Source organism: Capra hircus, chromosome 3, assembly GCF_001704415.2.
Source record: "Capra hircus breed San Clemente chromosome 3, ASM170441v1, whole genome shotgun sequence".
Lineage (NCBI taxonomy): Eukaryota > Metazoa > Chordata > Mammalia > Artiodactyla > Bovidae > Capra > Capra hircus.
Window position 1 is genome coordinate 68,956,469 of NC_030810.1, and position 27,638 is coordinate 68,984,106.

At 40.4% G+C, this 27,638-nt stretch overlaps 1 protein-coding gene across 3 annotated transcripts in view; it reads right to left on the reverse strand.

The window, feature by feature from the left end:
- Nucleotides 1–27,638, reverse strand: part of TGFBR3 (transforming growth factor beta receptor 3) — a 185,886-nt gene that overhangs the window by 65,417 nt on the left and 92,831 nt on the right. For all 3 annotated transcript variants that reach the window (XM_018045754.1, XM_018045753.1, XM_018045752.1), the window contains exon 4: nucleotides 10,378–10,515. In XM_018045754.1, coding sequence (XP_017901243.1) covers nucleotides 10,378–10,515 — 138 coding nt within the window. The remainder of the gene's footprint in view (nucleotides 1–10,377; nucleotides 10,516–27,638) is intronic.

Sequence of the window (27,638 nt, forward strand, 5' to 3'; positions counted from 1 at the left end):
GCTCCATTCCTGCTGGAGAGTTCCAGCCACCCTACCTGACTGCCGCCCCTATGGATGTCTGCCTTGCTTTGCCTGTGCCCACAGTGGTGCAAGCCAATTTCTTGCAATAAATCTCTCCCCATATATACCTCCTACTGGTTTCCTTTCTGGATAACCCCTGACTGATACAGCTTCTGCAAAGGGCTGATACAAGCTCCAAGAGAATGGAGCTGCATATTCTGACCCAGAAACCACAGACCTAAGAACACTTTGGGGAAAGGGGTTTCAAAGGGACATGTCCTTGGGTGCCAGGATGGAGTGGGGCCTTCAATCCAAACCACTGGCTGGAGCCCTTTTGAACTTCCTTCAGCTTAGCTTCCAACCAAAGGCAGGCTGCATAGTTTTCCAGTGTAAGGGTCACAGTCTCTGGAGAAGACTAAGGAGACCTCCTATGCCAAAGCTGGGAAGGCTGAACTGAACTTCATTTAACGTCAATGAAAAAATGATCCCCAGACGGCTAAGGACAGATGCAGATATTAGAGCCGGGCATCCTGGTGGGGTTGACCAAGAGAGACCAAGCAGAGGAACCCACGGACTTAATGTTGCTGGAAAAGCGGTCAAGAAGCAGTTTTTAAGTTGTAACCTGAATGATGTCCCGTAGGAGAGTCACCTTCCTTGTACTATGACTGAGGGACAATGGCGAAGGCGCCAAACAAAGGGGAAAATATCACAGAAAGAAGGGCTCAAAACACCGATAGGGGGGACTTCCCTGGTGGTCTAGCAGTTAAGACTTCCTCTTCCAATGTAGGGGGTGTGGGTTCTGTCCCTGGTTGAGGAGCTAAGATCCCACATGCTTCTGGGCCAAAACACCAAACAATATTGTAACAAATTCAATAAAGACTTAAAAAAAAAAATGGGGGTTGTTTCAATCCCTTTCAGAAGGCTTTGGTACTTTTAAGGTGGCAGCCACTATAACTAACTTCCAGCCACGAGCACCGGTAGCACTATTTCAGAAGCTTCACACAGCATCTGAGAATATTGTTATGTACAGTCAGACACAGTCAGGACAACCTCTTGCAACTAGGTCTTGGGGAAAACCATTTATCCTATGTTTAGCTGCCTCAAATAACTCCAACGACTCTGCCTAAGGAGTCAGAGTGTCCTGTGGTCCTTTTGAGAAACAGTGACTATCAGCTCCTGTGGGGAACGCTTACCAAGGACCTCAATGTCTGCAATTCATAAGAGGACCAATGCAACGCCAATGAGCTTTCAAGTCAGCCTCACTAGTACTTCCCAGGAGACAGAGTTCCCCCAACTCAAGACATGAAAAAAATATTCTTCAATCTCCCTTAACAAAATATTTGCTTTTTCTACCAAACAGCTCTCTGGAGGCTGCCTACCACATTCACCAAGGGCACTGGAGATGTAACATTTGATACAATTGCCCAATGCTTGGGAAGGGCAGATTGCTCACATTACCAGATCAGCCTGAAACAGTAAAGCCTTAAAGGACACCATGGGATTCTACACAAAGAAACACTAGCCCTCTCCCACGCAGACATGGCACAGCAAGTCCAGCAGAGGCAGGAAAAGTCTATGTTTGCATGAAGGCTTCAGGACAGGATGTCTTGATCAGGAAGAATACACCCAGGCAAACCTCAGAAGGCCAAGGGGCCACTCACTGGCAGCATTCACCAGCTTTCATACAACGAGTTAGGGTAAATCCTAGGAAGTCTTTCAAGAACTCTTTCTGGACCAAGATTACTAGCTGAAACTGGACTCTTTCCAATGCTCTTAATTACCTCCGTGACATTTAGGAAGAGCTCTCTCGCCGCAAAAGGGCCAGAAACTCACTCCTAGGAAATATGGTAGTTGACCGACTCCAGTGCATGAAAGGACCAAGCCCCTTATAATTAAGGCTCTTGTGGACAAGCCACAAAACCAGGAGATAAGCAGCCTCTGGAACAAAAGTGCCTGGTACAGAACCACTTGGAATATCCCACAGGACACAGTGAGTCATTCCACAAGAGATATTTTTAAAAAAGAAAAAGGAAGAACCAATCTTGAAACATTTAGCTATTTAATCTGCCTTTAAGAGAGAATTTATTTGGGGAAAGACCTCACTGGAAAATTCAAAATGGCATATCTGGACCCCTAGTATATAGGGGTGACACTTCCAGCTAAGCACTTCTGGTGCTTAGGTCAGCACCCCTAAGCCCTCAACCACACACTGCTCCAGGGTCAGCCTCACAGAGGGAGCTGCCTTAATTGCACTTGAAATAAGAGGATTCGCACATTCTCCAGTTTTCAGGATCCGCCAGTGGTACTTCCCAGTCTCATAACCATCTTTCCCATCTTACTTGAGGGCAGGCAATCCACCCCGTTTCGCTCTGGAGCCTCCACACTCAGCATAGTTCCCAGTGTCCTGCAGGCACTGAAAACTGGGTGTTGGATGAATGAACAAGTAGCTACAGAAACCTCACACCAAGTATGCTAACACCATGTTTTTCTAAAGGTGGGGAGAACTGCCAAACAAGAGAAAGGAGGAAATTCAAAAAGAAAAAAAGAAATCATGTCCAGGTTTTTTAACTGCAACACAGTAGAGAATATAGAAATTTTTTAAAAGTTCCCTCCTCCACAAGCAAACTTGAATGTCTGAGCTATTCAGAGGGTATTTTTGGATGCTCAGGGCTCAGTTACACATCACTTGGATTCAGAAGAGGAATTTCTGGACATGCGCTGTGCTACAGGCTGTGCGTGTCCCTTCCTAGAGTAATGCTAAGCACACATCTGGGGCTATTTAACAACTGATTGGAAATTTCGCCTTCTGATTTCCAGTTAAATACTGGGCACAGGAAAACAAATAGCACTTGTTTTTCACTGAGCCTTGTCAGTCATCCAAACTGCCGCGCAGACCAGAGAACTGCCTGTGGTTTGGTGGCAGAGCCCCAACATATTTGGACCTGTTCCCCGCCCCCTCCCCTCCCCCCCCCTCCCCGTTTAAGTGACAGGGATAAACCAATTTTGGCAACCTTAGCCTCTTTACCCAACCCCCGATCCCCGTTAGAAACACAAAACTAGGTTTTAAATATTAAGCATGGTCCTGGTATTAATTTACATTTTTCATTAGGGTTAAATTTTTATTTGTTTTTAATCCAAAGAGCATAGAATTTGGTTTCTCTCATTTATTTCAATTGCCCTGCCCTGATATTTACTTGGATTTGCTGAAGGGGCAATGTTTAGATTACCATTTTCTGTTTCCAGTTAAACTGGGATGTAATATTAGTATGCAGCAGTTGTACTATCATTCTTGGAGAGTTTGAAAACTGGGAGGAACTTCAGAGATTGCCTAGTGCCACCTCCTAACTTTAGAGATGAGGAAACTGAGACCTGGGTAGTTAAGTGGTTTGTGTAGTGCTTGATGTATAATTAGTCAGTGATGGAACTGAAGATTAGTACTTGGGCCTCCTGACATCCAGGCCAGAGTGTGAACTAGAAGCAAAAATCTGAGTTACCTCTGGATAGAACTGACAGATAAAATCAGGACACTTAGTTAAATCTGAATTTCAGACAAACAATGAATAATATTTTGGTGTTAAGTATGCCCCAAATACTGGAAACTCTACCTTTAAGGGGGCCCCTTTGACTCACCACTTTTGTTCAAACACACATATTTACAGGCATTTCTTTCCTGATTTTACTGATAAATGGCTGGAAAAAATAAATCACAGCACTGTTATCCCAAGAGTGAATGAGGTTGGAAGAAGTTGCTGCTTATCTCTCTCAAGCACCCCAACAAAGAGGAGCCCCCACTTGCCACAACTAGAGAAAGCCTGTGCAGCAATGAAGACCCAGTGCAGCCAAAAATAACTAAATAAAAAACAAAACAAAATAAAGGCTGCAAAGACTCCTGGATTAGACATTTCACGTTACTAGAAACCAGGCATTTGAGAACGTCTGCTTGTTCTAGAGTTCTAAGTCTACAGACCTTGCAGGAGAGAATGCTCAGGTTTGTAATACAAATAAAGCAAGGTTTTTTGTTTTTCTTTTTAAATAAAACTCACAGAATAAAGTAAAATGATTTTAAATTTGGGTTCACTGATTTTACAACATCATTTTGAAAAGAATTCTGTAGCAAGTTTTTTTTTCTAACAGCTTTATTAAGATGCAATTCAACCTTATTAAAATTCTATTATATAAATTACATAAACAAAATTATACAATTTACCCTTATAATTCATTGAGATATCATAATATTCCTCCTTTTAAACTGTACAAGTCAGTGTTTTAAGTATATTCACAACTGTGGTAATAATCACCATTATCTAATTTCAGAACATTTTTCACCCCAAAGAAACTCCATACCGTTAGTAGCCATTTCCCATCCTCCTCTCCCACTAGCCTCTGGCAACTACTGATTGTCTTTCCATCTCTATGGATTTGCCTGTTTGGGACATTTCATATAAATGGAATCATGCACTGTAGATTTTTCTGTCTGACTTCTTTTATGGAGAATTAAATGGCAACCCACTCCAGTACTCTTGCCTGGAAAATCCCATGGACAGAGGAGCCTGGTAGGCCCCAGTCCATGGGGTCACAAAGAGTTTCAGACACGACTGAACGACTTCACTTTCAGTTCTTTTATTTATGTTTTCAAGGTTCATCCATATTGTCGTATGTATCAGACTTCATTCCTTTGGTCAAATAATATCTCAGGGTATAGATATACCACTTTTTAACCCTTCACCAGCTGATGGACATTTGGGTTGTTTTCACTTTTTTATTATTACGAATTATGCTGTTATGAACAATTGTAGACAAGTTTTTCCATGCACATATATTTTGCCCAATTGTCTTCCAAAGCACTATTTAACCTTCCCACCAAGGAAGGGTATTCCAATTCCCCTAAATCTTCAACACCACTTGTTATTATCTGCCATTTTTATTAAAGCCATTCTAGCGAACGTGAAGTAGATTCTCATTGTGGTTTTATTTATTTATTTATTGGTTTTCTTTTTTTTCTGTTTATTTATTTTACTTTACAATATTGTATTGGTTTTGCCATACATTGACTTGAATTTGCCATGGGTGTACATGTGCTCCCCATCCTGAATTCCCCTCCCACCTCTCTCCCCATCTCATCCCTCTGGGTCATCCCAGTGCACCAGCCCTGAGCACCCTGTATCATGCATCTTTGCATTTTCCTAATGACAAATGATATGGAGCATCTTTTCACATGTTTATTGGCCATTTGTGTTTTTCTTTGGAGAAATGCCTATTCAAATTATAGCATGTTTTTAAAGATAATCCAGTATTGTGACTCTGCTCAATCATTTTTAGCAAACTTAGGTTAAAAGTTCAGATATTTATTGCACTATTTTGTCTTTGATGCAGAAATATTGCATAAATAAAGATAAGTTTAGATGATCCTTCTAAGAGAGTTTGTACTTGTAGTTTCAACTTGACAGATTGAGAGAGTAGGATTATTTTTATTTTAGGTTGCACTGAAGGATAACTCTAACCAACTCAATCTTCTCTGGGATATCCCTACACCTTGCAAAAGAAAACCTATAAGTCTGTGACAACTCGATCATGTGTGTGTATGTGTGCGTGTGTGTGTGTGAGTGACATACTCAAAGATCTACTACTTGACACTCAGCCTGAAATAATCACTCTCAACCACTCCCATTTCTGAGGTAACCAGAACAACCAGATAAAAGAACTGCACTTGCAGAGGAAACTCAATCCCACTTCCTCCCTACCTGACACACTCCCTCTTGCCTACACAGTGGAATCAAGAGGAGGACTGAAAAGATTTGACAGTAGAAAACAGATAAACAGACACCATCTTAAGATGGCATTAAAATATAATGTTTTCAGTCACCCTCGTAGGTGTCTGAGACAGTCTGTGTAACACAAGATCCTGCTAACTAATTATGAAAGGTTTCCTTTGGTAAATTGGACAGTTATAATAATGCAGACTTGACTACTTAAAAGGTCACCCTGTTTGTAGATGAGTAAATATAACTACTTGAACTTCTCTCACAATCCTGGGCTTCCCCTGAAGCTCAGCTGGAAAAGAATCTGCCTGCAATGCAGGAGACCCCAGTTCAATTCCTGGGTCAGGAAGATCCCCTGGAGAAGAGATAAACTACCCACTCCAGTATTCTTGGGCTTCCCTGGTGGATGGTAAAGAATCCACCTGCAATGTGGGAGACCGGGGTTTGATCCCTGGGTTGGGAAGATCCCCTGGAGGAGGGTATGGCAACCCACTACAGTATTCTTGCCTGAAGAATCCTCATAAACAGAGGAGCCTGGCGGGCTATAGTCCATGGGGTCACAGAGAGTTGGACACGACTGAGCAGCTAAGCACAGCACAATCCTACTTAAAAATAATAACTGTTGGGGAATTTTCTAGCAGTCCAGTGGTTAGGACTCCGTGCTTTCACTGCTGAGGGTGCCCCAATCCCTGATCAGAGAACTAAGCTCTTGCAAGTCACACAATGCAGACAAAACACACACACACACACACAAAACTTTTAAAGTATTATAACTCTAAAGTAAAGACAGCTTTAGGACAGTAAAACAAATCCATCAGCAAAGGACATGCACATCTTAGACTGAGAATCATGGGACCTACTCTCTCTCCTCGGCTCCCTTGAGCTCTCCAGGTAACCTGGGAAAAGACACTGAAGGACATGGCTAAGCCTCAGTTTTCAAAGATTCCAGGGACCTTCTGAAGTGTTTGGATGAAACACTTTATGTAAAATAATTTAGTTATCTTATCCCTTACCTCTAACTACAATGAACAAATAAAGGAAACACCTGCAATTATCTATCCAGATCCCTCTGCCCCAGTGGCTGTCAAGTCATTCATTTCAAGTTACAGAGAACAAGGGAAGGGCTCACCTTGCCTCCTTCCCTTCAGCACCATCTCTGTTAGGGAGAGTTGCCCAGCTTGTAAGAGAACTTGTACCCTTTCGTTGTCTAATGATCTAAGAACCAGAATGAACAACAGGTGCTCCACGATCTCTTTCAGGTCACGAGGAAATGCACAGATAGAGAAAACCATTTTCCCTAAAGAAAGCCTGTTGGACAGCAAGGCAGAGTTCAGGTGCCCCAGAATCTGAATCCTTGACTTCTCCCAGTGCTGCCTCCCATGTGTTGGTAATTTGAGTTTCATCACTTGTTCTACAATCTCCTTACATGGGATAAACTCCAGATAGGACTGATGTTGAATTGTTTACTAAAACCATCTCCTGCGGTTCACTGTTAGTGTGTCATAAGCTGATGGCCAAGAAGCAGTTCTTACCGATGTTAAACAGAATTAAAGCAAATAAATAATAACTAGGAGTAAGATACTTTCCCTTAAAAGTCAGAGAGGCAGTTTGAAGAAAGAATCCAGAAAGCGATGGGTGCAACTACAATATATGTGACCCCCACTTTCATCTGGATCTACAGCCCAAAGAAACAGGAACTCCTTTCAGTCTGGTGCCGGCCAAGCTATTTGTTGTTGTTGTTCAGCCACTCAGTTGTTTTGACTCTTTGCAACCCCAAGGACTGCAGCATGCCAGGCCTCCCTGGCCAAGCTAGACATTTCATAATTAGAAATGTAAATTCAACATCCTTCCCAAGTGGTCTTTACTAATGACATAATAAATAGCAACAAAAATGGTAGTAATGTTTATGAAATTATCCATGCCAGGTCCCATACTAAACATTTTACATGTAATTGCATTTAATCAAGAGAACAACCTCATGATGTAGTGACTATTATCACTCCCAAATTACAACTGAGGAAAGTTAAGCTTAGAGAAATTAAATACTTTCCCCTTGTTACTGCTTAGATTCAAACCAGTGTAGGCAAAAGTCCTTGCTCATAACCTGCCCAGTGTAGTAGCTCCTGAAATTGAGCTCCTGAAATGGTTAGGGTGCTTAAGGAATTGTATTTCTTACTTTACTTCATTTAAATAGACATACACAGTTGGTACCTACAGAATTGGACAGCGCAACTCTGCACAATAAGGGAAAATGAGTATAGGATTTTATAGTAATGACCGTTACACAAATGCCTTTAACTATAGGAGACTGACAGTGCTTTCGAGTATGAAGGGAGGCAATTTAGAATAAGTGCTTGTAGAGTTAAGTCCTTTCTGGATTTGAATCTCAACTCTGTCAGTAACTAGCCAAGTGATATGGGTCACCACTTAACCTCTCTAAATCTTAGTTCCTCATCTGGAAATGCATCTATAAATATCCCCATCATCATGGGGTTACTGTGAGAATTAAATAAGAGAAAACATTAGAGCATTTATGCAATATCTGGAACATACTAAGTGCTAAATAAATGTGCTGATAACAATAAGGTGTGTATGCGTGTGTGTGCGCTCATTTGTGCCTGATTCTTTGCGACACCGTGGACTTCTTTGTCTAAGGGATTCTCCAGGCAAGAATACTGGTGTGGGTTGCCATTTCCTCCTCCAGGGGATCTTTCCAACCCAGGGACTGAACCTACGTCTCTTGTGTCTCTTGCACTGGCAGGCGGATTCTTTACCACTGAGCCGCCTGGGAAGCCCAATAACACTAATTTTGACTTTTGGCCTTTTAAATTTAGAAGTAATGAGAGTTTAAATTCTCAGAAAAGGCTATAATTTAACTTACTAGTAACTCCTATCTTGTATTGTACTTTGGGGTTTAAAATTTCACATTTACAAAGTTGCAAATACAGTACAAAGAACTCATGTATACTCTTTAACTAGATTCACCAGTTTTCAATATCTTGCCATATTTGCTTTATATTCTGTCTATATATGAATTTTTCTCTGAACTATTTGGCCCTTTAACCCTTAATGCTTAAGTGTATTATGTCTACTAAGAAGGATATTCTCTTGAATAAGAAAAGTACTATTATAAAATTCATGAAATACAACATTGATACTTTAATCTATAGGCTCAATTTCAGTTCCTCCTGTTGTCACCATAACGTTCCTCATAGTGACAGTGCCACTCCTTACCCAGGGATCACAGGTGTCTTTTTAGCCTCCTTCGATTTGGAATGGCTCTTCAACTTTTCTTCGATAACTAACATTTTTGCAAAGGACAGGCCAGTTACTCTATAGAACGTGACCCAATTTAGTTTTCTTCAGCATTTGCTCATGATCAGACTCAGGTTATATGGATTTTTGGCTAGAATAATAACTAGTAAGACTATGTAAATATACTGTTCCTCAAATACCCTCCACCACCACTGGATTCAGCATCTATTGACGACTCTTGCCTAATCAACTTTTACTATGACAGTTACAAATTGATGATTTTCTAATTCCATCCTTCCTTCTATAGTTATTCATTGGTATTCTTCTATAAAAAGCTTTCCCTTCCTCCCTTTTTACTCATTTAATTATCTACTTTTTAACTGTATTATCTATGGAGTCTTATTCTATTCAGTGGGTACCTCTGAGTTTTTAAAAGTACACTTCAAATACAAGTGATAAGAAACCACAGATCTGAATTAAGTATCATTAATTAGGCAAAATGTATTCATGGTGCAAGACGAACACCATTAACTGTGGACTCTTCTCGTTTTGATTGCCTGTAGGCAAGAGAAGCTTGGGAGTCCGAGGCTCTGCAGTTGAGGGCATTAGCATGTATCCCCAGCAATAGACAATGTGAGTTATCACTGTGCAGTGTTGCTCATCATCAGACATGATATCATACCCCAAAAATTCTATCCAAACAACCCGTCAATTTCTCCACAACTAGCGAGCTTGGATGTTTCTGGCAAACTCAAAAGGACATGATTTACAAATAGTAGGTAATATTTGGATCCTTCCACAAGAGCTGGGTTCCAGCTTTTTTATAAAATACAAATGTTTTCATTTTGGAGCTCACTGTGTCACTTTCTCAACAAACAGATCCTACAAGCACTTACACTAAACTGGCTCCCTTCATACTCAAAAGCACTGTCAGTCTCCTATAGTTAGGCCCGTGTTATATATGAATAAAATGGGTCTGTACGTATTTATTTTGCGGTCAGAGACCACACATCTAATGGCTACTTACAATATTTACAATCTCCTGGTACTATGGGGAGAAAGGAAGGGGAGACTGAGACCAAAGCTAAGGCCACACAGAGTATGACTACAGATCCTGCTCAAACATGCAAGCAAGACCAGACTCTTCATGCATAGAAGAGGACATGTGAGTGGTATTTGTTTTCTGTGAATGCTTATCAATGCCACCCAAATATCACTAAGAGCAAAATCCAACTTTAATACACTGTGGACTCTGCTATTATTAACATTTCAATGAAATAAGCCTTTTTAAAAGACTTTAAAATTTTAGGGTCATTATATCCTTATGCTCAAGGATCACGTTGGGAGGGTTTTAAGCACTTACCAAGAAAAGTCTGGAGACCCCAACTGCCAGTCTCTCTGTCTTCAGATGCCAAACCAGAGGCTGGGGGGAATTGAGCAGGAACACAACAGGCTTGTGGTGAATGTGGACTGAGGAGATGGGATTCAGGTGCAGAGTGACCTAGGATGAAACAGAAACAGAAGTCTTAGCACTAGCTTTCCATCAAAACCACTAAGCACAGCACATGGCATACTGTTTCACAGCTCACCATTAACAGAAACAAGCTAAAAGCTAGTTCAGATTCTACAGATAAGATATATTAGGCTGAACTGGATGATTCTGCCAATATTTGACCTTTTTTAACTATAAAAAACAGCTATATCATGTGGTTCAATCCATACTAATTTCAACCAAAACATGAATCAGCTCCCAGTAAAAGCAGAATACAAGTAAACAAAACACTTTTTTTTTTTTTTCAGAGTTGGCAAAGGCAAAATAAAAGTTACCTTCCCTCAGGGCTGCCTTATCCTTCAAATCAAATGACTAAATTTAAAAGTGGAGAACAGAATCACCTGGAGGCAGGTCATTCCTCTGAATTGTCAAAGAAATGACTTTGTTCTCTTCCAGGTAAGCTCCAATCTCTCTCTATAAAGTCAAGCGAGTTCTGCCAAAGAAAAGCACCGAAAGCTAAGGGAGAGGGGCTGCCAAAGGGAGCTGCCAGTGCTTTCATCATCCCAGCTATTAGCTCAAAGGGGTTTTCCAAAGAAATGAGGCACAGAGAACACACAGAATAAAAATTGACTGTATACAGTTCCAACCCCCAAAAAGAAAAAACAGAGAAGAAAACCATGAGTTTGGATAGGAAAACTGTGGCCAGTTTTGATAGCAGATCAAGGACTACTGTAAGGTTACATTGTCATAATTAGCATCACCCAAAAGCACCTGTGAGGGGATCTGGACACAGAGGGTTCAACAACACCCTCCCAGAGCACATCAGCCAAGGTCAGTCAACACGAACATGGAAAAGCAAAAGGATGGATAAATACTGAACAGACACTTTCATATAAGTATGTCTCCACTGGCTTTCTGTCCAGAGGGACGAGGCAAGACCCAGGAACTACTTGTATTTAAATGAACTGAGGTGGTGCTAGTGGTAAAGAACCCGCCTGCTGATGCAGAAGACGTAAGAGACGCAGGTTCAAGCCCTGGGTCAGGGAGATCCCCTAGAGGAGGGCAAGGCAACTGACTCCAGTATTCTTGCCTGGAGAATCCCATGGACAGAGAAGCCTGGTGGGCTATAGTCCATAGGATCTCAAAGAGTCAGACACGGCTGAAATGACTTAGCATGAGTGCATGCATGCATGTTAAGTCACTTTAGTTGTGTCTCTTTGTAACCCCATGGACTGTAGCCAACCAGGCTCCTCTGCCCATGGAATTCTCCAGGCAAGAATACTGGAGTACACACACATGCAAACAAGTTGAACTCACCAAAAAGCACCCTCAAGTGATTAGGCAAAAAACAAAAGTGAACTTTAACTTGAAAGACACAGACTGAGAGATACACTGGAAATAATTTTACATCTCAGCCATAATCCTTATGAAGATTAAATGGGCTACATCTATGATCTGAATCTGTACCATCATTAGGCATAGAGCTCTCAAAGCCGGATTACTTTACTCGATGTCTTCCCAATGACTGCTGGACCGCTCTGAACTCAGTGTATCTCTGCCTTTCATTGCAGAACTGCCTCGGACACCAGTGTCACTTATTATAGTGTATCCTCGGGGCACCGATAAGACACTAAATTATCAGTCTCCATGCCTTAGCACAGGGTAGGCACTCGATAAATGCCAATTGGATGTTTAATTCTCTGCTTTTCAAGGCCAAAAAGTATCTTATTCTATGAATAATTTGCATTATGGTATATAATACCATCTGGTTCATTTACTATTGAGAATATGTGTCTTGATTTTCAAAACAGACTGCAAATACCCAGTAGGCAAACATATGTCTTACATTTAATACTGTGCTTAATATAGAGTAGATAATTTTTAATGACTGATTTACCACAGTAAATTCATCAATTTATGTTACCTAAAAAGTTTTTTTAATCTGAATAGACTCAAAGGTATTTAGCTAACTAACTTCCAGAAAAGTGAAAAAACACAGAAGCAAGACTCTATCATGAGCTATTTCAGCAACACTGCTAGAGTCAGTTTAGTATTGGCATGCTGCTGCTGCTAAGTCGCTTCAGTCGTGTCCAACTCTGTGTGACCCCATAGGTGGCAGCCCATTAGGCTCCTCTGTCTCTCCAGGCAAGAACACTGGAGTGGGTTGCCATTTCCTTCTCCAATGCATGAAAGTGAAGAGTGAAAGTGAAGTTGCTCAGTCGTGCCCAACTCTTAGCAACCCTATGGATTGCAGCCTACCGAGCTTTTCTCTGTCCATGGGATTTTCCAGGCAAGAGTACTGGAGTAGGGTGTCATTGCCTTCTCCGAGTATTGGCATAAGCATAGTATTAAAAGCAGAGTACTAATGAACAGTGATGTCAGGTACAGCTACAGCAAAATAACATGTCTTCTGATTGTACAGAATCAACTTCACAGAATTTTGGAGATATGTCCACGTTTGGAAACAGTCAGATTGATCACCCCTACAAACAGGAGAGGCAGCAGAAACAGAGCAGGGGCAGAGATTCATATTGCTACACTAACTAGAGAGAGAGACACCCACTACAGAAAGCACACACTATGGAGAGTGGGGAAGGAGAGATGAAATCATTCCTTGCCTAAGAGTACCTGACAATTGCAAAGAAACACTCTGTCACTACTAATATGTGAAAGTTTCCAGATTTATTCATTACAAAACTGTTTACTGAGCACAAAGAAGAGTTGCAGTCCTCAGGCAGACGATTCTCCTTGGAGCTTACAGATAAAACAGTAATAAATATATATCTCCAATGAATAAGAATTTAGTGGGGGGGGGGAAACCTTAGGAAATGAAAAGAAAAATATGTATGAGACAGATACTGGTGCTCGAGTCCAAAATTTTCCAGATGGTCCAAAGTGTCGAGGCCTGGCTCACACCATCAAGGAGAGATTTCTAGGAGCCATGGCTCTCCGAGCTTTCCTGGAATCGGTTCCCTCTTCAATATGTGGCAGTGTCTGGCCAAGATGAATCCCCGACTCTGGCACATGGGGCCCAGGCAAAGCCCCAAAAACCATTTGGCAAAGAAGAATTGACACTACAATTGGGAAATTAAAAGAAAAATACTCAATACTTTTTAAAAAGATCAGTTGGCAGCAACAGAGAGTCCCCCCAAGCACCTGCTCACCTAACCCCTCAGCAACCTTCCTCCACTTGAATAAATCATGCTGAAGGGAAGATAGAGGACAACCAAAAACAACCAACAAAGAATGAAGGTAAAAAAGCTCCCAGAAATGTGGGGAGAACATACCGAGAATAGCTCTTAAAGAATTCCTGGCTAAGGTGCCTAATTTCTCTCAGGCTGAAAAGAAGAAGGGGCAAAAAGAAGAAAAAGAATGAGAAAAAGAAAATCCTCTTTAGAATCAACTATAGATCAGGATAGACTATAGTTACAAAGATAAGAGCGTTGTGCTAAAGCTTTTTCCCCGCTGTGTAAACTGTCCAGGGATTACAGTCAGAAGATCAGAGGTGAGACAGGCTGCAGCAAACAAACAGCAGTATATCCAATAATTTCCAACTTGGACATCCAAACAAAAGTTTAGAGAGTTGACTCTCAACCCTACGTCAAATTTACACATAAAAATAAGGGTCATCTCTTAGTCCACAGGTTTCACATGTGTGCGTGTCTGTGTGTGTGTGTGTGTACAAGGAATAACAAACTGAACCCAGAGGCCACGTGGTGGTGAAGGCCAATGGAGGTAAACTTAAAGGGGCTGCATCTCAAATGAGGGAACAGTGACAATCTCTGTAGTAGTGGCTTCTTTCTTAACCTCTGGGAGTTACCGAGCTCTTGAGAGCTTAATGCAAGTTATGAATCCCCCCCCACACACACACCCTCCACCACACACACACACCAAAATACCCCACAGACACATAAAACTTTCTGACCGTGTCAGGGAAATACATCCATTGCAGGGCCCGTGAACTCCAGGTGAAGTAACCATTAACCCATGTTAAAGAGTATACTCTAGAAGAGCAGGAAAATTCTAATCACAGAAACAGAAACAAAATTAGTCTCTCTAATCAAACCAGAAAATACACCTCTATTTTTAAAATATCATCCCCTCAGGGAAAGAACATAATAGATGACAACTCAGAACTGAAAGAGGCTTCCCAGGTGGTGCTAGCGGTAAAGAACTCGCCTGCCAATGCAGGAGACATAAGAGACAGGGGTTCAATCCTTGGGTCAGGAAGATCCCCTGGAGAAGGTCATGGCAACCCACTCCAGTATCCTTGCCTGGAGAATCCCATGGACAGAGGAGCCTGGAGGGCTACAGTCCATAGGGTCACACAGAGTCAGACATGACTGAAACGACTTAGTACACATGCAGAACTAAAAAATGTTCACATGTAGCTTCTGGAATTTCAGTGACTTCTTGAAACCATACTTGATCACACAGCAGCCCAAAAAGCCCTGTCCAAGAGTTCCAGCACTAATCAGGTTTGCCTTAAACGGTGCTGAATATTCAGTCTTCTGAATGTCATGAGAAAATACCAGTGAATCTGATCTGTCACACCTCTGATGCAGACGTTGCTCATACACTACTGAAAACACAGGAAAACTGTTTGGTCCGATCTGCTCCATGACACCTGTTGACATTAGGTCTTAGCAGGCTATCTGTGCACTTCAACAAACTATTAGATGTAATTAATGTAGTTCTATTTTACAAAGAAATTCAAAGTAAATCTTTTTTGAGTACTCTTCTGGGGAATCTGAACACAGTTTTGACCGAAGTCAAGGCCAACTCTCAGGAGCATAAAGCCTCCGAGTGGGAAGACAAACTTCCTGTCTCCCATTTAGGAAGCGTGTCCTTGCCACGTTATCACCAGAAAACAACAGGAAGGGTTTTCTTTGGACCTTGTTTGGGTGAAGACTCGGTTCTCCACAGATTATCTGTGATAAGCAAAAACCATACATTGCAGCAAACCCTGTAAATCACTTTATCTAAATGAATTATGTACTTTCTTACAGAAAAGAACACCACTCTCTTGATGGAAAGATGCCATATGAAAACTGTTTTGAATTTTCCAGGATTCATGGCAGAGATGCAAGATTATTTCTACCACAGTGATTTCAAAAATTTCTTATTAGTTATATCCCCTCCTCTTGGGGTTTGTTAAAACAAACAAAAGCAAAGCAAGCGAAGAAACTGATACAAAAGTCTAACAGTTGTCTAATTTTGCTAACGTGTCAGTGAAGTTCCATGTCAACATTTCTGATTTTAGTAAGGGCCCCTATGGACCCATGAAACAGTGAAGTCATCCAAAACACAACCAGAGGGACTTCTGTTCTCTAAAATCAGACCAAATACTGGTCTGAAATGGATGAGCCAACAATCAGTTTACACGAAGACAGATAAGAGAAGCACTCCAGCACTGTGTCCATAAACAAGACCCATAAACTCCCACCCTGGTGTTTGTATAGCCATGTCCATGCCCTCCTCAGAAGTAAGCAGACAACCACTTAGCAACGGTGCTGGCAGTAACTGAAAACATCCTACATCTGATTCCCATAGCACTCATAATTTACACAGCCGGACTCAACCTACTTCAGGACACCAGGGTAACCACAGCTGGACTCGAATTTCCCTTACATTTGGGCAATGGGCCTTTTAGGAACTCAAATCTGACTCGGATGCACTTGAAATATGCAACCAGTTGCTGGGAGTGGGGAACAGCAGTTAGTTCTCTGCCGTGTTTTAAAGGGTATTCCAATCTGAGGAACCCCTACAGCTGACATTTTATTTACCATTGCTTGTCTTTTGCCATCTGGGAACTGGTATAAAAAGATTCCCTTAAAATATTCTTGAAGGATTGGATCTGGAACTTTAAAAAAAATTTCCTTATGATTTTATTTTTACATTTCTCTGAATTTCTAGAACATCAATCAGTTAAATGTTAAATTCAAGGAATTTTGACCCCTACTGTCTCCACCCTATCCTAAGAAGTCAACTGATCATTCACCTTTGCCTCACTGGCATTAAGGTTTTGAGTTCTTTTGACTTCACCTCTATGACAAATGACATCATGTTCCTTCCCAATGGTTTTGTCTTGAGACACTTAACATGATGAGAGGGACACAGCCAGTCAATCCCAAAACTAAGTTCTCCTCCCCCTCAACAAGGACAGGATTCAGGATTCCCCAGGAGACTGTGAAAATAATCTAATAAAACCACAAAATAAGGAAGAAAGGCCCTCAAATGAAAGTCTGAAATATAATGCAGAAATAAGTCTGCCTGTCTATATTTTGAATGCCCTGGAAAAATACTCGGAACTAAATTTGCATTGGGGGTTGAGAGACAAGGGCTCGTATAAACAGAGGAATATTTCTGAAGCTACAGGTCATGACCCTCTAAAGGAGTCTTGGCTGGGAGAGTTGCAAGGGGATTCTAGGGACCCTGGCCCTGCCTCCCAGAGTGGCCCACTGCTTAATCACTATAGGAAAAAGAGGCTGAGAAAGGGGAGACTCCAGGTGTCCTGAGAAATGGATGGGGCTGACAGCAAGGCTGGGAACACGGACAGTCACTTTCCCATTGCCCTTAAGCACTAAGCATCTGCCATCTGAAAATGGAACTGTCTCTGTCACTAACACACCACAGTCTTTCAGGATTCTCGCCTGCAGCACCCTCCAGCCAGCCCTTGGACCAACAAGTACACCCAGCTCAAAATGCAGCCTGCAGTGAAACCCTCCCTGCCCCACAGACAGAGCCGGGTTCAGGGCCATGCCCACAGACCACGCTTCAGTTTCTACTCTGCAAGGCACTGACTCCCCGCCTTACACTGTGAAACCCTCAGGGCACTCTTCAAGGGCAGAAACTAAGTCACACTCATTTCTGCATCATTGGGGCTAGCACAGGGCTGGATATCTAGTGAGCAGGCAACATGGTTTCTGAAAGATGAGTAAAAGGAAGCACCAATGACAGCTATTCATGAAATGTGACTCAAGTAATGGTTACAGAGTCAAATGGTTGCATTTTCCTGGCCAGAAAGTGACGTGGCAGGGGCAATGCATCGATAAGGAGGACATTAATTTCACTATCAAGTTCTACTGAACTTTAAAACACAGTCAAGAAAAGCAAACAGACACCAACTCATGCTCCCAAAACAAATGGTGGGGGCTGCCTGGAACGTGTGCTGGACAGAATTTCGAGGCCATGCCTAGGCTTTGTGAGAATAAACACCCTGATTATCCTCCTCTGTTGTGTGTACAGGACAGGGCAGAGTACCACCTATGCCATAGAGGGGAATCACACTAGGCAAACAGTGAAAGCCAAGAAAACAGAATGATTTTACTTATTATTTTTTACAGTTATGCAAATACAAATACATGAAACATGAAGAAAACCCTGGAGCATGTTCTCTTTCTCAGGGATAGATAACAAAGACAAAAATTTGACCAAAAGTTAAGTGATTTTCATTCAGGCAAGTGAAGTGTATTAGAACAGTTAGGAATTAAACTTCTAGAAAAACTGAAGGAACTTAATACTGGCAAAGTGATTAACATGAAAAAATATTTGCTTTAATTTTTTCATATTCCTTGTCATACTTAATAAATAGATCGATTCCAAACACTTTATTATTGTATCTAACACTAATATACAACCAAAGCTTCCTGTAATATGTACTGTGTTCATTTATTTCCTCTCAATGTCTGCTTTTTACAATGGGCTCAAAATTGTTTGTGCTACCTGTTTAGTAAGCCATTCCTTTGACATGTATATGTCTATAATCACAGGATGTCAGGATAGCTTGTCATTACTGTGATAAACAGACTTGTACAATAAAGAGAATCATGGAGTGACCAGTAGAAGCCAACTTAAAAGCCAGGCATAGCAAGAACCCAATGTCGACATGATATGAGTACTGGATCACTCATTTCCATCTGCAAACTGCAGTTATGAATCTCAATAAAGATTGCTGCTTACACACCCTCTTAAAGTTAGCAAATGTACCACTCAGTGTGCAGGTAGTGATTAAATTTAATTTGATGCTGTAAATGTTAAAGGATGGCATTTGGATTTCCCTGGACTAGTACATTAACCTGAAGCTGGTAAGGAACTCTGAATGGGCATACAGTGTTTCCTTTCTAACACGAAAGAGAAATCTAGACAGGAGTAATTACTAAGATACAGATGTTCAAAATCACTACACTTGGTTGCCATGTTAACAGGAATAGTAGTGAGAGGCATCAGTATCATCTCTCAAAGACAGTAAGCAGATTCATTGGTTCATCTACTGGGTTAAGATTTGCTACTCTTATCAAGAGTTATTTTGCATAATTACAGAGTTATTCCCATTTTAAAGATGAAGAAACTTGTGCTTAGAGATAATTTTGGCTAGATAATTTCTAGCCAAAAACATATGGCTAGGAAGTGGCAGTGCTAAGAATAGAATGAACTTGTTTTATTCTTAAAAATATTCATAGCTTATTCATAAGAACAGAATGGAATGTCTGTCTCTTTCCTTCTCCCTACCTTCCCATCTCATTCTTTTTTTTCACAATAGTAAAAGGTGTTTATCAGTCTTCATAATCAATAGCCAGACAAAAATCGAAGGTAATTATAGTTGCAAGCCATAATGGAAGCATGATTAACCTAAGAATATAAAATAATTATATACAATTTGGAGGGTTAAGTAATGTGGTAAGTGGAAGTGCATACATGAACATGTTTCTCATCCACCCAGCCAATCTATGTCTTTTGATTCCCACCTCATTTTTAATCTTGGGTGTTGGCCATAGGGCAGAGGGGGTGATGGGGATGCTCTAAAGGAGTAAGAAGCAGGAATTATTTTGCTTCTGGAAAGGAGAGAAAGATAGAAAAGAAAGGAAGAGGATTAAGTTGTGAGCAAGACAACAGAAGGCCAGTACAAGCTGAGAGGTCAGTGAAATCCACAGGGATGGGTCAACAAGTATTTTTATGAATACTATCTCCTTCTATCTCCTCTACAAAAGCTTTAATAATGCTCACCATTCTCATGAATGAATGCATTATGGCAGTCAAGATGGTGTTGGATGCCTTTCAAATCCAAGTCAATCAAATGTATCTCAGCCATGCCACATGTAAAGTTATATACCCAGAAAGTGGAGAGGGCCACGAGAATGCTAAGGCTCTGGAAATCTGCAGAGATATACCCTCCTCTGGGTTTCTACAATCAGAATTAGCAGACAGAGGTGAGAGCCAATCATTCCTTGAGCTCCAGGGCCTCCCAGTTGATATATGGATTAGACCAAAGCATTCTCTAAGGAAACTAAATTCTGGTCACTGTAGGAAAGTCTTGGGAACTTTTGTAGGAAAGTCTGGTTTCCTTTGAAAGCTCTAGCAAAACAACTCCTGAAAGTCACAGTACCAGCCCCCTAAGGGTATTCTGGTTTCATCCAGCCAGGTCATAATTTTAAATGGAAATGTTTTAGAGGAACTTTAGCTTCAACATTACATGACCCATCCTTGAGAAAGGGAGAACAAATAACTCAGACGTCAAAGGTGAGAAAACATGTTATCTGTGCCTTGGGAGTATTTTTCCTGAAAAAGCATTATTTTTTGACCATATGTTCTAGTGTCTCTTAGAGGCACAGAATTTTAAATGCTTTTAATTCAGGCAATGAACTATGTCAGAACAGGCTAATGCACAATAGAGCAAATGTGGTTTAAAGTGTTTACACTAGAGTTCAGTACTGTTTCCCTTCTCAGAGTTAAGTTTTCCCTAAGCCTTGCAATGAGTTTTCAGGGTAAGATCTATGATTACAGAGGGAAGGTTGCCAAAATAGGCATACAGAATTTGGCATGCTGTAGTTGATAAGTGTCTAAGATGGGATCACATCTTCCTAAAGCCAATATTAAAGGGGTTGAATTTCCTATTTTCTTCAGGCACCATTAAAAGTAGTTTATTACATTTGCTCTAACTGGAAAGGGACAAGCTACAGTAAAGAGCTGGACCTGGTAACAAATTCATTATAGTTATGTTACACTCTTAGAAATCATTTCAGCACATATTAATAACCTGACGGAAAAAGGAAAATAAAAAGTAAAAGAAAGAAGCAGAAGACTAAGTTGTAAGAAACCTGAACAACATTCCTTATTTAGATCAAGAATGATCCTCTTGACATTTATTTACAGGTAAATCAGAATTGAGTGTCATGGCAGGGATTTTATCTCAAAATGAAACAAGCGCAAATTCTAACACAAACCATTTGATTTTCAAATCATAACTTACACACAGTCATTCATTTCCCAATAATGAAGATTCAATAATTCTGTCAATATCATACATATAGTCAACCAGTTGAACCCCTGATAGGTCAAGTCAGTCACTGGGAATCAGCGAGTTACAGAGCAACAGAGAAAAGGACATTCTTTTCCAATAATTAAAATTGTCTCCCATATTTGACATTAGGAAATAGGAGGCTTTCCCTTAATATCTGGAAATATTAATTGTCTTAACTATTTATGCATAGTCTCACTTTTATACATAAAATGACTTTTTAAAAAGCTTATAATCTCTGAATTTTACTGAGTATTTAAAAAACACAAGGTACAGCAGTATTACAAAGACTTAGTTTCCCATGCAAATAAAGCAGATAAAAGCAACCCTTCCATAATACATCCATGAAGAAAGTTTCGAATCCTGACCAAAGTCGGGAAGGTTCTAAAAAAAATACCAGAATCAGCTTAAGCTCTGGATCATAATTCAGTGAAGATCCAAATGCACCTATTAAGTCAATAGCCACTAGTCTTCTACTTCTCATTTTCAGTAAAACTACTATAGTCTACCATTCTGTCTTTGACTCATCCTTCGAAAACACCACCACTAAGCAGTAAATAGAGCCAAAACGGGAAAGGGATGGGGTGCTTGCATTACAAAATATTCAGGCTTAGACTATAAATTTAAACATTCCAAAATAACCAAGATCTCAAAGAAATAATTAAGATTCTCTACCATTCATGATATTTGGCCAGAAATAAGAAATCTGACTCAGTGACAAATCTCTCCATAAAAACATGAAATGAAATAAACAAAATGTGGTATATCCACACAATGGAATCTTATTCACCAATAGAAAGAATAAAGTTCTGACATATACTACAACACAGATAAACCTGGAAAACATGCAAAGTGAAAAAAGTCAGCACAAAAGGCCATATGTTGTATGATTCCATTTATTTGAAATGTTCAGAGCAGGTGAATCCATAGAGATAGGAAGTTATTGCCAGGGCTGGGACTGACTGCTAGCTGGCACAGAGCTTCTTTTTGAAGTGACGAAAATGTTCTGGAACAAAACAGTGGCGATATTTGCACTACATCATGAATGTACAAATTTCACTCAACTGCGTACTTTAAAATGGTTAAAATGGTAAATATTGTATAACGCGGCTCTTTTTTACCACACAATTTTAAAAAGTGTGATTTAAGCTTTCACGCAGCATAAACCTGACCAATTCTTGAGTTTCAAATCTCTTCTAGAAAAAGCTTTACACGATAGTACAGGGAACTCAGCATATCCTAGTAGGCTGAATGCTCGCACCAACACTTATGACTCCAGATCTAAGGCAGTCAAAGCTCAGGAACACACAGAGCTGGCTTCAGATGGTACCTGTGTTTCCTGTGCATGTTTTTCATTTATTCAAACAGCATTAATTAAGTACCTAGGATGTGCCAGGCACCATACCCATTCCTGAACACAAAAATGGAATAAGATGCAGCCTATCTTTCCCCAAGGTGGTCACCACAATCCAGAGAAAGTCAGCTACATGAAGAGGTGATGATCAGTCAGTCCAGTTCAGTTGCTTAGTCATGTCTGACTAACTCTTTGCAATCCCATGGCGTGCAGCATGCCAGGCTTCCCTGTCCATCACCAACTCCTGGAGGTGATGATAATATTCAATATAAAACCAACCAAGACTGCAATATGTCCAGGGTGTGTGGGGAGAGAAGATGTCAAGGGTTGGGGGAGGCAACACCAGCTTGGCTGGGCAGGGTTCCCAAGCAGGACAGATTAGACCTAAAGGTGTCTGAAAGAAACAGGCAAAATCTGTCAATGTGATACATTTTCTTGTTTCTTCCACTCCTTCCCAGTTTTCTGAACAACCTGTATTGGCTGGGTGAGTGTTTGTCAGAGATATTTTAGAAACAAAAGTCACACACAAGGATAAACTGGATTGAATGACCATTAAGACCGCCTTCTGATCCTAGAAGCTAGGGCTTCCATAACTTCATTACTGAATACTTCTCTTAAGACTTTCAGAATCACTTCACTCACTTATTTCATTTACTCTCTAAAGAAGTCTGCTAGATATTTTTTTAAAGTCTATATATTTAGCAAGCAATACAGTAAAATACTTGAGAATACTTCTCAACAGTAATTATTTCAAAAGAAAATGATACTAGGATAAAGCAAATCTAATAGGGAAGTGATGACAGTTCATTAGTATCTCATAAAGAGCTCAGAATACTATCCTGGTAGGTTCAGGTCCCATCTGTCTATGTCTTAGTATATTTGAGTCTGTGGGAGCTTGTTGTCTCTTGCTTATAAGCCCAAGTTCTAAAATTAGAACTAGCTTTGAACAAGCCATTATTCTTCCTAAGATATATTAAATTAAATCTCCTCTTACCTCAAAAGAAATCAGAGTAGTCACATAGGAGAGTTGAGAAGGTTAAATAATTTATATTATGACAAACATAATTCTTTGTAAACTCCAACATGTGAGGGAAATTTTATTATCCTCTGGAAGAAGGATGATGAAAAGTTAAATTTTTCAGACCTATTTTCGGGGGATAAAATTCTAAAATAACTTTGTTTTTAAAACAAGGAAACCTACTAAAATCAAAGTCACCATCAGATTCCATATCCTTAAGCAAACAAACTTTTCAAACCAGAGTTTAACAAGTAGCTAAACTCTATGATTTTTGTTTCTTTTTTCTATTAATTATCCACTTACCATGAAAGGTTCCCAGCTAGCACTGAGACATAAAGCGTGATGTACAATGTGAATATAGTCCCTTTTAGAACAGTGAATGACCACACGTTTCATGGGAAGGAAGGGGTCTGACATTCGCCTCAAGCTAAACTTAGGAATGCCTTAGTATCCAACAGACTGTTTCGATGAATACTTTATGACTTAAAATGAAACCCATTAAGTGGAATATGACTAATCAGAATCACATAGTGACTGAGAGCACGGACACTTGCAGCCTACTCCTTGCATTCAATTCCAGCTCCACTAATTCCTTAGCTGTGTGACTGGGCAAACTGCTTGACCTCTCTGCGCTGCTATTTCTTCATCTGAAAAACAAAGTAGTGACTACTTTTTATGAGGAATAAATAAATACTTGTAAGCACTAGAAACACACTTGTCCCATAGTTTAAAATTACATATTAGTTATAGACAGGCCCTCAATATACCTCAGGAACTTTGCACAGTCATCACTTGAGGCATCATAGGAACTTATTCCATATAAAGATGGATCTCCCAGGCCTTCTCAACCTTTTCCTTCTTGTAAAGTGCTCTCCATCATTACCCTACAACCCATGCCTACCAGCACTGTTCACAAATTAGACATACTGATCTACTATGGTTTGGAAATTCTCAAGGACAAACCATATGCAATATCATCAGATTAGACCTGTCAATTCTGTTCAGAAAGAGGTTGTTTAGTCACTAAGTCATGTCCGACTCTTTTGAGACCCCTATGGACTGCAGACCACCAGGCTCCCCTGTATATGGGATTTCCCAGGCAAAGAATACTGCAGTGGGTTGCCATTTCCTTCTCTAAGGCATCTTCCCAACCCAGGAATCAAATCTGCATTTCTTGCATGGGCAGAAGGATTCTTTACCACTCAGCCCTTAGAAAGAGGCAGAGGTATGTATTAACACACTGAATTTAACTACAGCTTCGTATTTTCATCTGGGATCAATTTTGTTCACCTCACAGAAAAAATACCACACTCTTGAAGAAGGCTTCATGTCATCGGTGCCCCAAGAAGGAAGAAGGCAGCTCTTCCCTGTGGGTGCTCCTGACCTCTGTCCAGTGAACCCTTCTTACAGTATCTAGCACCTGCTGCCTTGTATTAAGTTAATATACAAATTATCTGAGAAGTGGGAATGGGACTTTTTTCTTACTACCCTGGAGCCTAGTCAAGTACCCTGCACTTGGAAAGCACTACAAAATACTTAATGATGAATGAATGGACAAGCGAATCAATAAACATATTCTAGAGCATAATTTAATTTCTTCCAAGATCTACATTTTCTTCCAAGCAAGTTGGCCAGTGTCTCCTGTAATCCAATCCTTCAGGTCATTCTGCCTTCCTTCCTAAATTACAGGCAGTTTGACCCAGTGGTTAAGAGCAGTGACTCAGAGCCAGTTGGACTCTGGGGTTTCCACTTACCAGACTTAGGGCCTTGAGCCTGTTAAGACTCTATGGGCATCAGTTTCACCAACTTTATAACATGGGGATAATACGTGTGCTTATTCCATCAGATGGCAAAGAATTAAACATGTCTTGCATATAAAACACTTAGAATAGTGACTGGCACTGGCACATAGTAAGTGCTGCTTAAGTATTCACTATCATTACTTCCACCCTCTAAAGCCATAGTTTATTGAAAATTTTTCTCCATTCCCTTGGTTCCTATGGAAGGAAGGTTTTGTCTTTACTGTCCTCCACTGAAGTTCAAAGTCAAAACAGTTTTTCTCACAGTTTCCTAAACATCAAACTGCTGGCCTCCCTAGACTCAGCCCGCCTCTCTTCCTAAACCAGCTTCTCTTGTCTGGGCACACACAAGCCCCATTAAGCTTCTCCACTGCCACCACCTTCTCTTCACCTGGCAACTCTACAGACTTCATCAGCCATTCTCCCAAAGCTCTTGCTCATGTCATTATCATGACCAACGGCATCTCCATGGCGCACTAAACTCTGGGCTTCAGCCGGACTTGGAGATACTTCAAAGTCCCCATATGACTTGGGAGAAGCATAGGGAAGCTGTTTGCTTTGTCCAGAATGAGAGGCCTTGTTTCAATGTATTTGTTTACCCTGTCACAAATCAACCACTCTCAGGCTTGCTACAAGCTTGATGAAGACCTCCACCAGATACAACACCAAAAAGGTTGAGACAGCTGCAAAGGTTTCTGTTTCCCTGGAGATGGAGTTTCATGGAAGGCTAAGAATCACCACAGCAACCAGACTACAAAAACAGTCCGTGGGCTGCAGCCCCATAACTCTGGTAAAGCAATTTGTACTCCGTGAAAAGGCTAGGGCACAGAAGTTGAAAAATGATCAAAGTAAACACTGCTCTTCAAGCACCATTCTGTTGTGCTGATTTCAAGGCATCAAGTCACAGCATCAAAGTTTTGTTATGAAAGATGCACGTCAAGTGCCAAGGATTTGCTCGGCTGAACTAACTGCTCTGGTGCGAAGGTCTAGAGATAAGTTCATAGCACATTTTCCAAAACAACCATTTCAAATTTGCTCTAAGAGCAGACCAGGGTAAAAATGTACACCATTATATCAAGTTACCCTGCCCAAGCTAGAACAGCTGTTGATCCCAACCCTGGATTTAAAAAAAGAGAGAAGGTGATTTTTCTTTTTTTGGCCACACTGCACTGCATATGGGATCTTAGTTCCCTCACCAGGAATTGAACCCTTGCCCCATGCATTGGAAGCACAGAGTTTTAACCACTGGACCATGAGGGAAGTCCCAGAAGGTGATTTTCTGATAAAATCTTAAATAGACTTTATTTCATACTGACCTTTCCTGGACTAATTCTGATAAATTTAAGGGAAATTTCTAAACTTCATTTAACACTAATGAAGAAAATGATCTGTTCCAGGGTCTCTGATCCACTACCATCAATTTATGCTATACTTTAAACAGCAAATAAGAAACTATATAAGAAAAATATAATATATATTATATCTATAATACATAGAAGCAGCAACTATAAAGTATAGGAACTTAGAAACAAATTTCTTCATAAACTTATGAGTCTTCGATTTTATTAACATGATCAAAGTTAATTATTAACTATGTTTACTACAGTTTTAATACACAGAACATTTTTATTTTAAGGAACGCAAAGTGATGTATCTGAGTAGCCCTATAGCATCCTCAAAAGTTAGGTAAGAAAAATATACAATTCCCATTAGCAATAATTTATGGAAGAAATTATCAGAATCTCAATTATATTGGTGGTACATAATGAATTGATAAAATAAAATACTTATTAGTAGGGAGAAACCTTAATTCAAATTACCCTGAACAGAATGTTTAGAAATTTGATTAGAACAATGTAATGTGTACACACACATCACATTCCTCCTCTCTAGATGCATCCCATGCATAGTGCAGCTCCCTGAATCCATTGTGAAGAAGGGGTCCACTTGCACAAGTTCTGGGGTTTGAGCAAGATGCTCAGATGTAAGTGGGTCTGTGGGGAACAGAGAGGGAGCTCTGGTGGGAGGCTGAGAGTGAACAGAGCAGAACAGGCGGAACTAAGGGGACAGGGCAGGAGGGCAGGGAGAACCTCAAGAGAAATGTCAAGACAGGGAAGGTAGTGTGGGTAGGCTTGGAGAGCATTTAATTCAGATAGAGCTGAGGAAATATACAAAAGAATACAGAAAAATAAAGTTGGAAAGGTAGACTGGGGCCAGATCTCAATGAGCCGTGAAAGCCAAGCTTAACTAATCGGTGAAGGCAATTGAAAGAAGAGCGTGTAATGTAATTCACTGAGATGTAGCCATGGCTTGCCTCCTGACAAACAGTGGGTACGTCAACTTCTGGCATATCAAGTGTGACTTAGTTAATCACATTAATACATTAATTTACTAAACTCCCTTCAATCACCTCAGTTGTTTGCCCAATAGAATATATATCAGTAATAGAAATGTTTTTAAAACCCATTTTGTACAGGATCCCATTCCAATTCTTATCCAGTATCATTATTAAGGAATTATCAAGGAGTTATCTTGCAATGGGAGAAAAATAAATCTTAATCCTCAACCCCAAGTATCCTAGACTTGAGGGGTTTGTTCCCTTGCTTTATCCCCAGCTTATAGGCCCGCAATAAACACTTGTGGAGTTTGGGATATATTTTAACC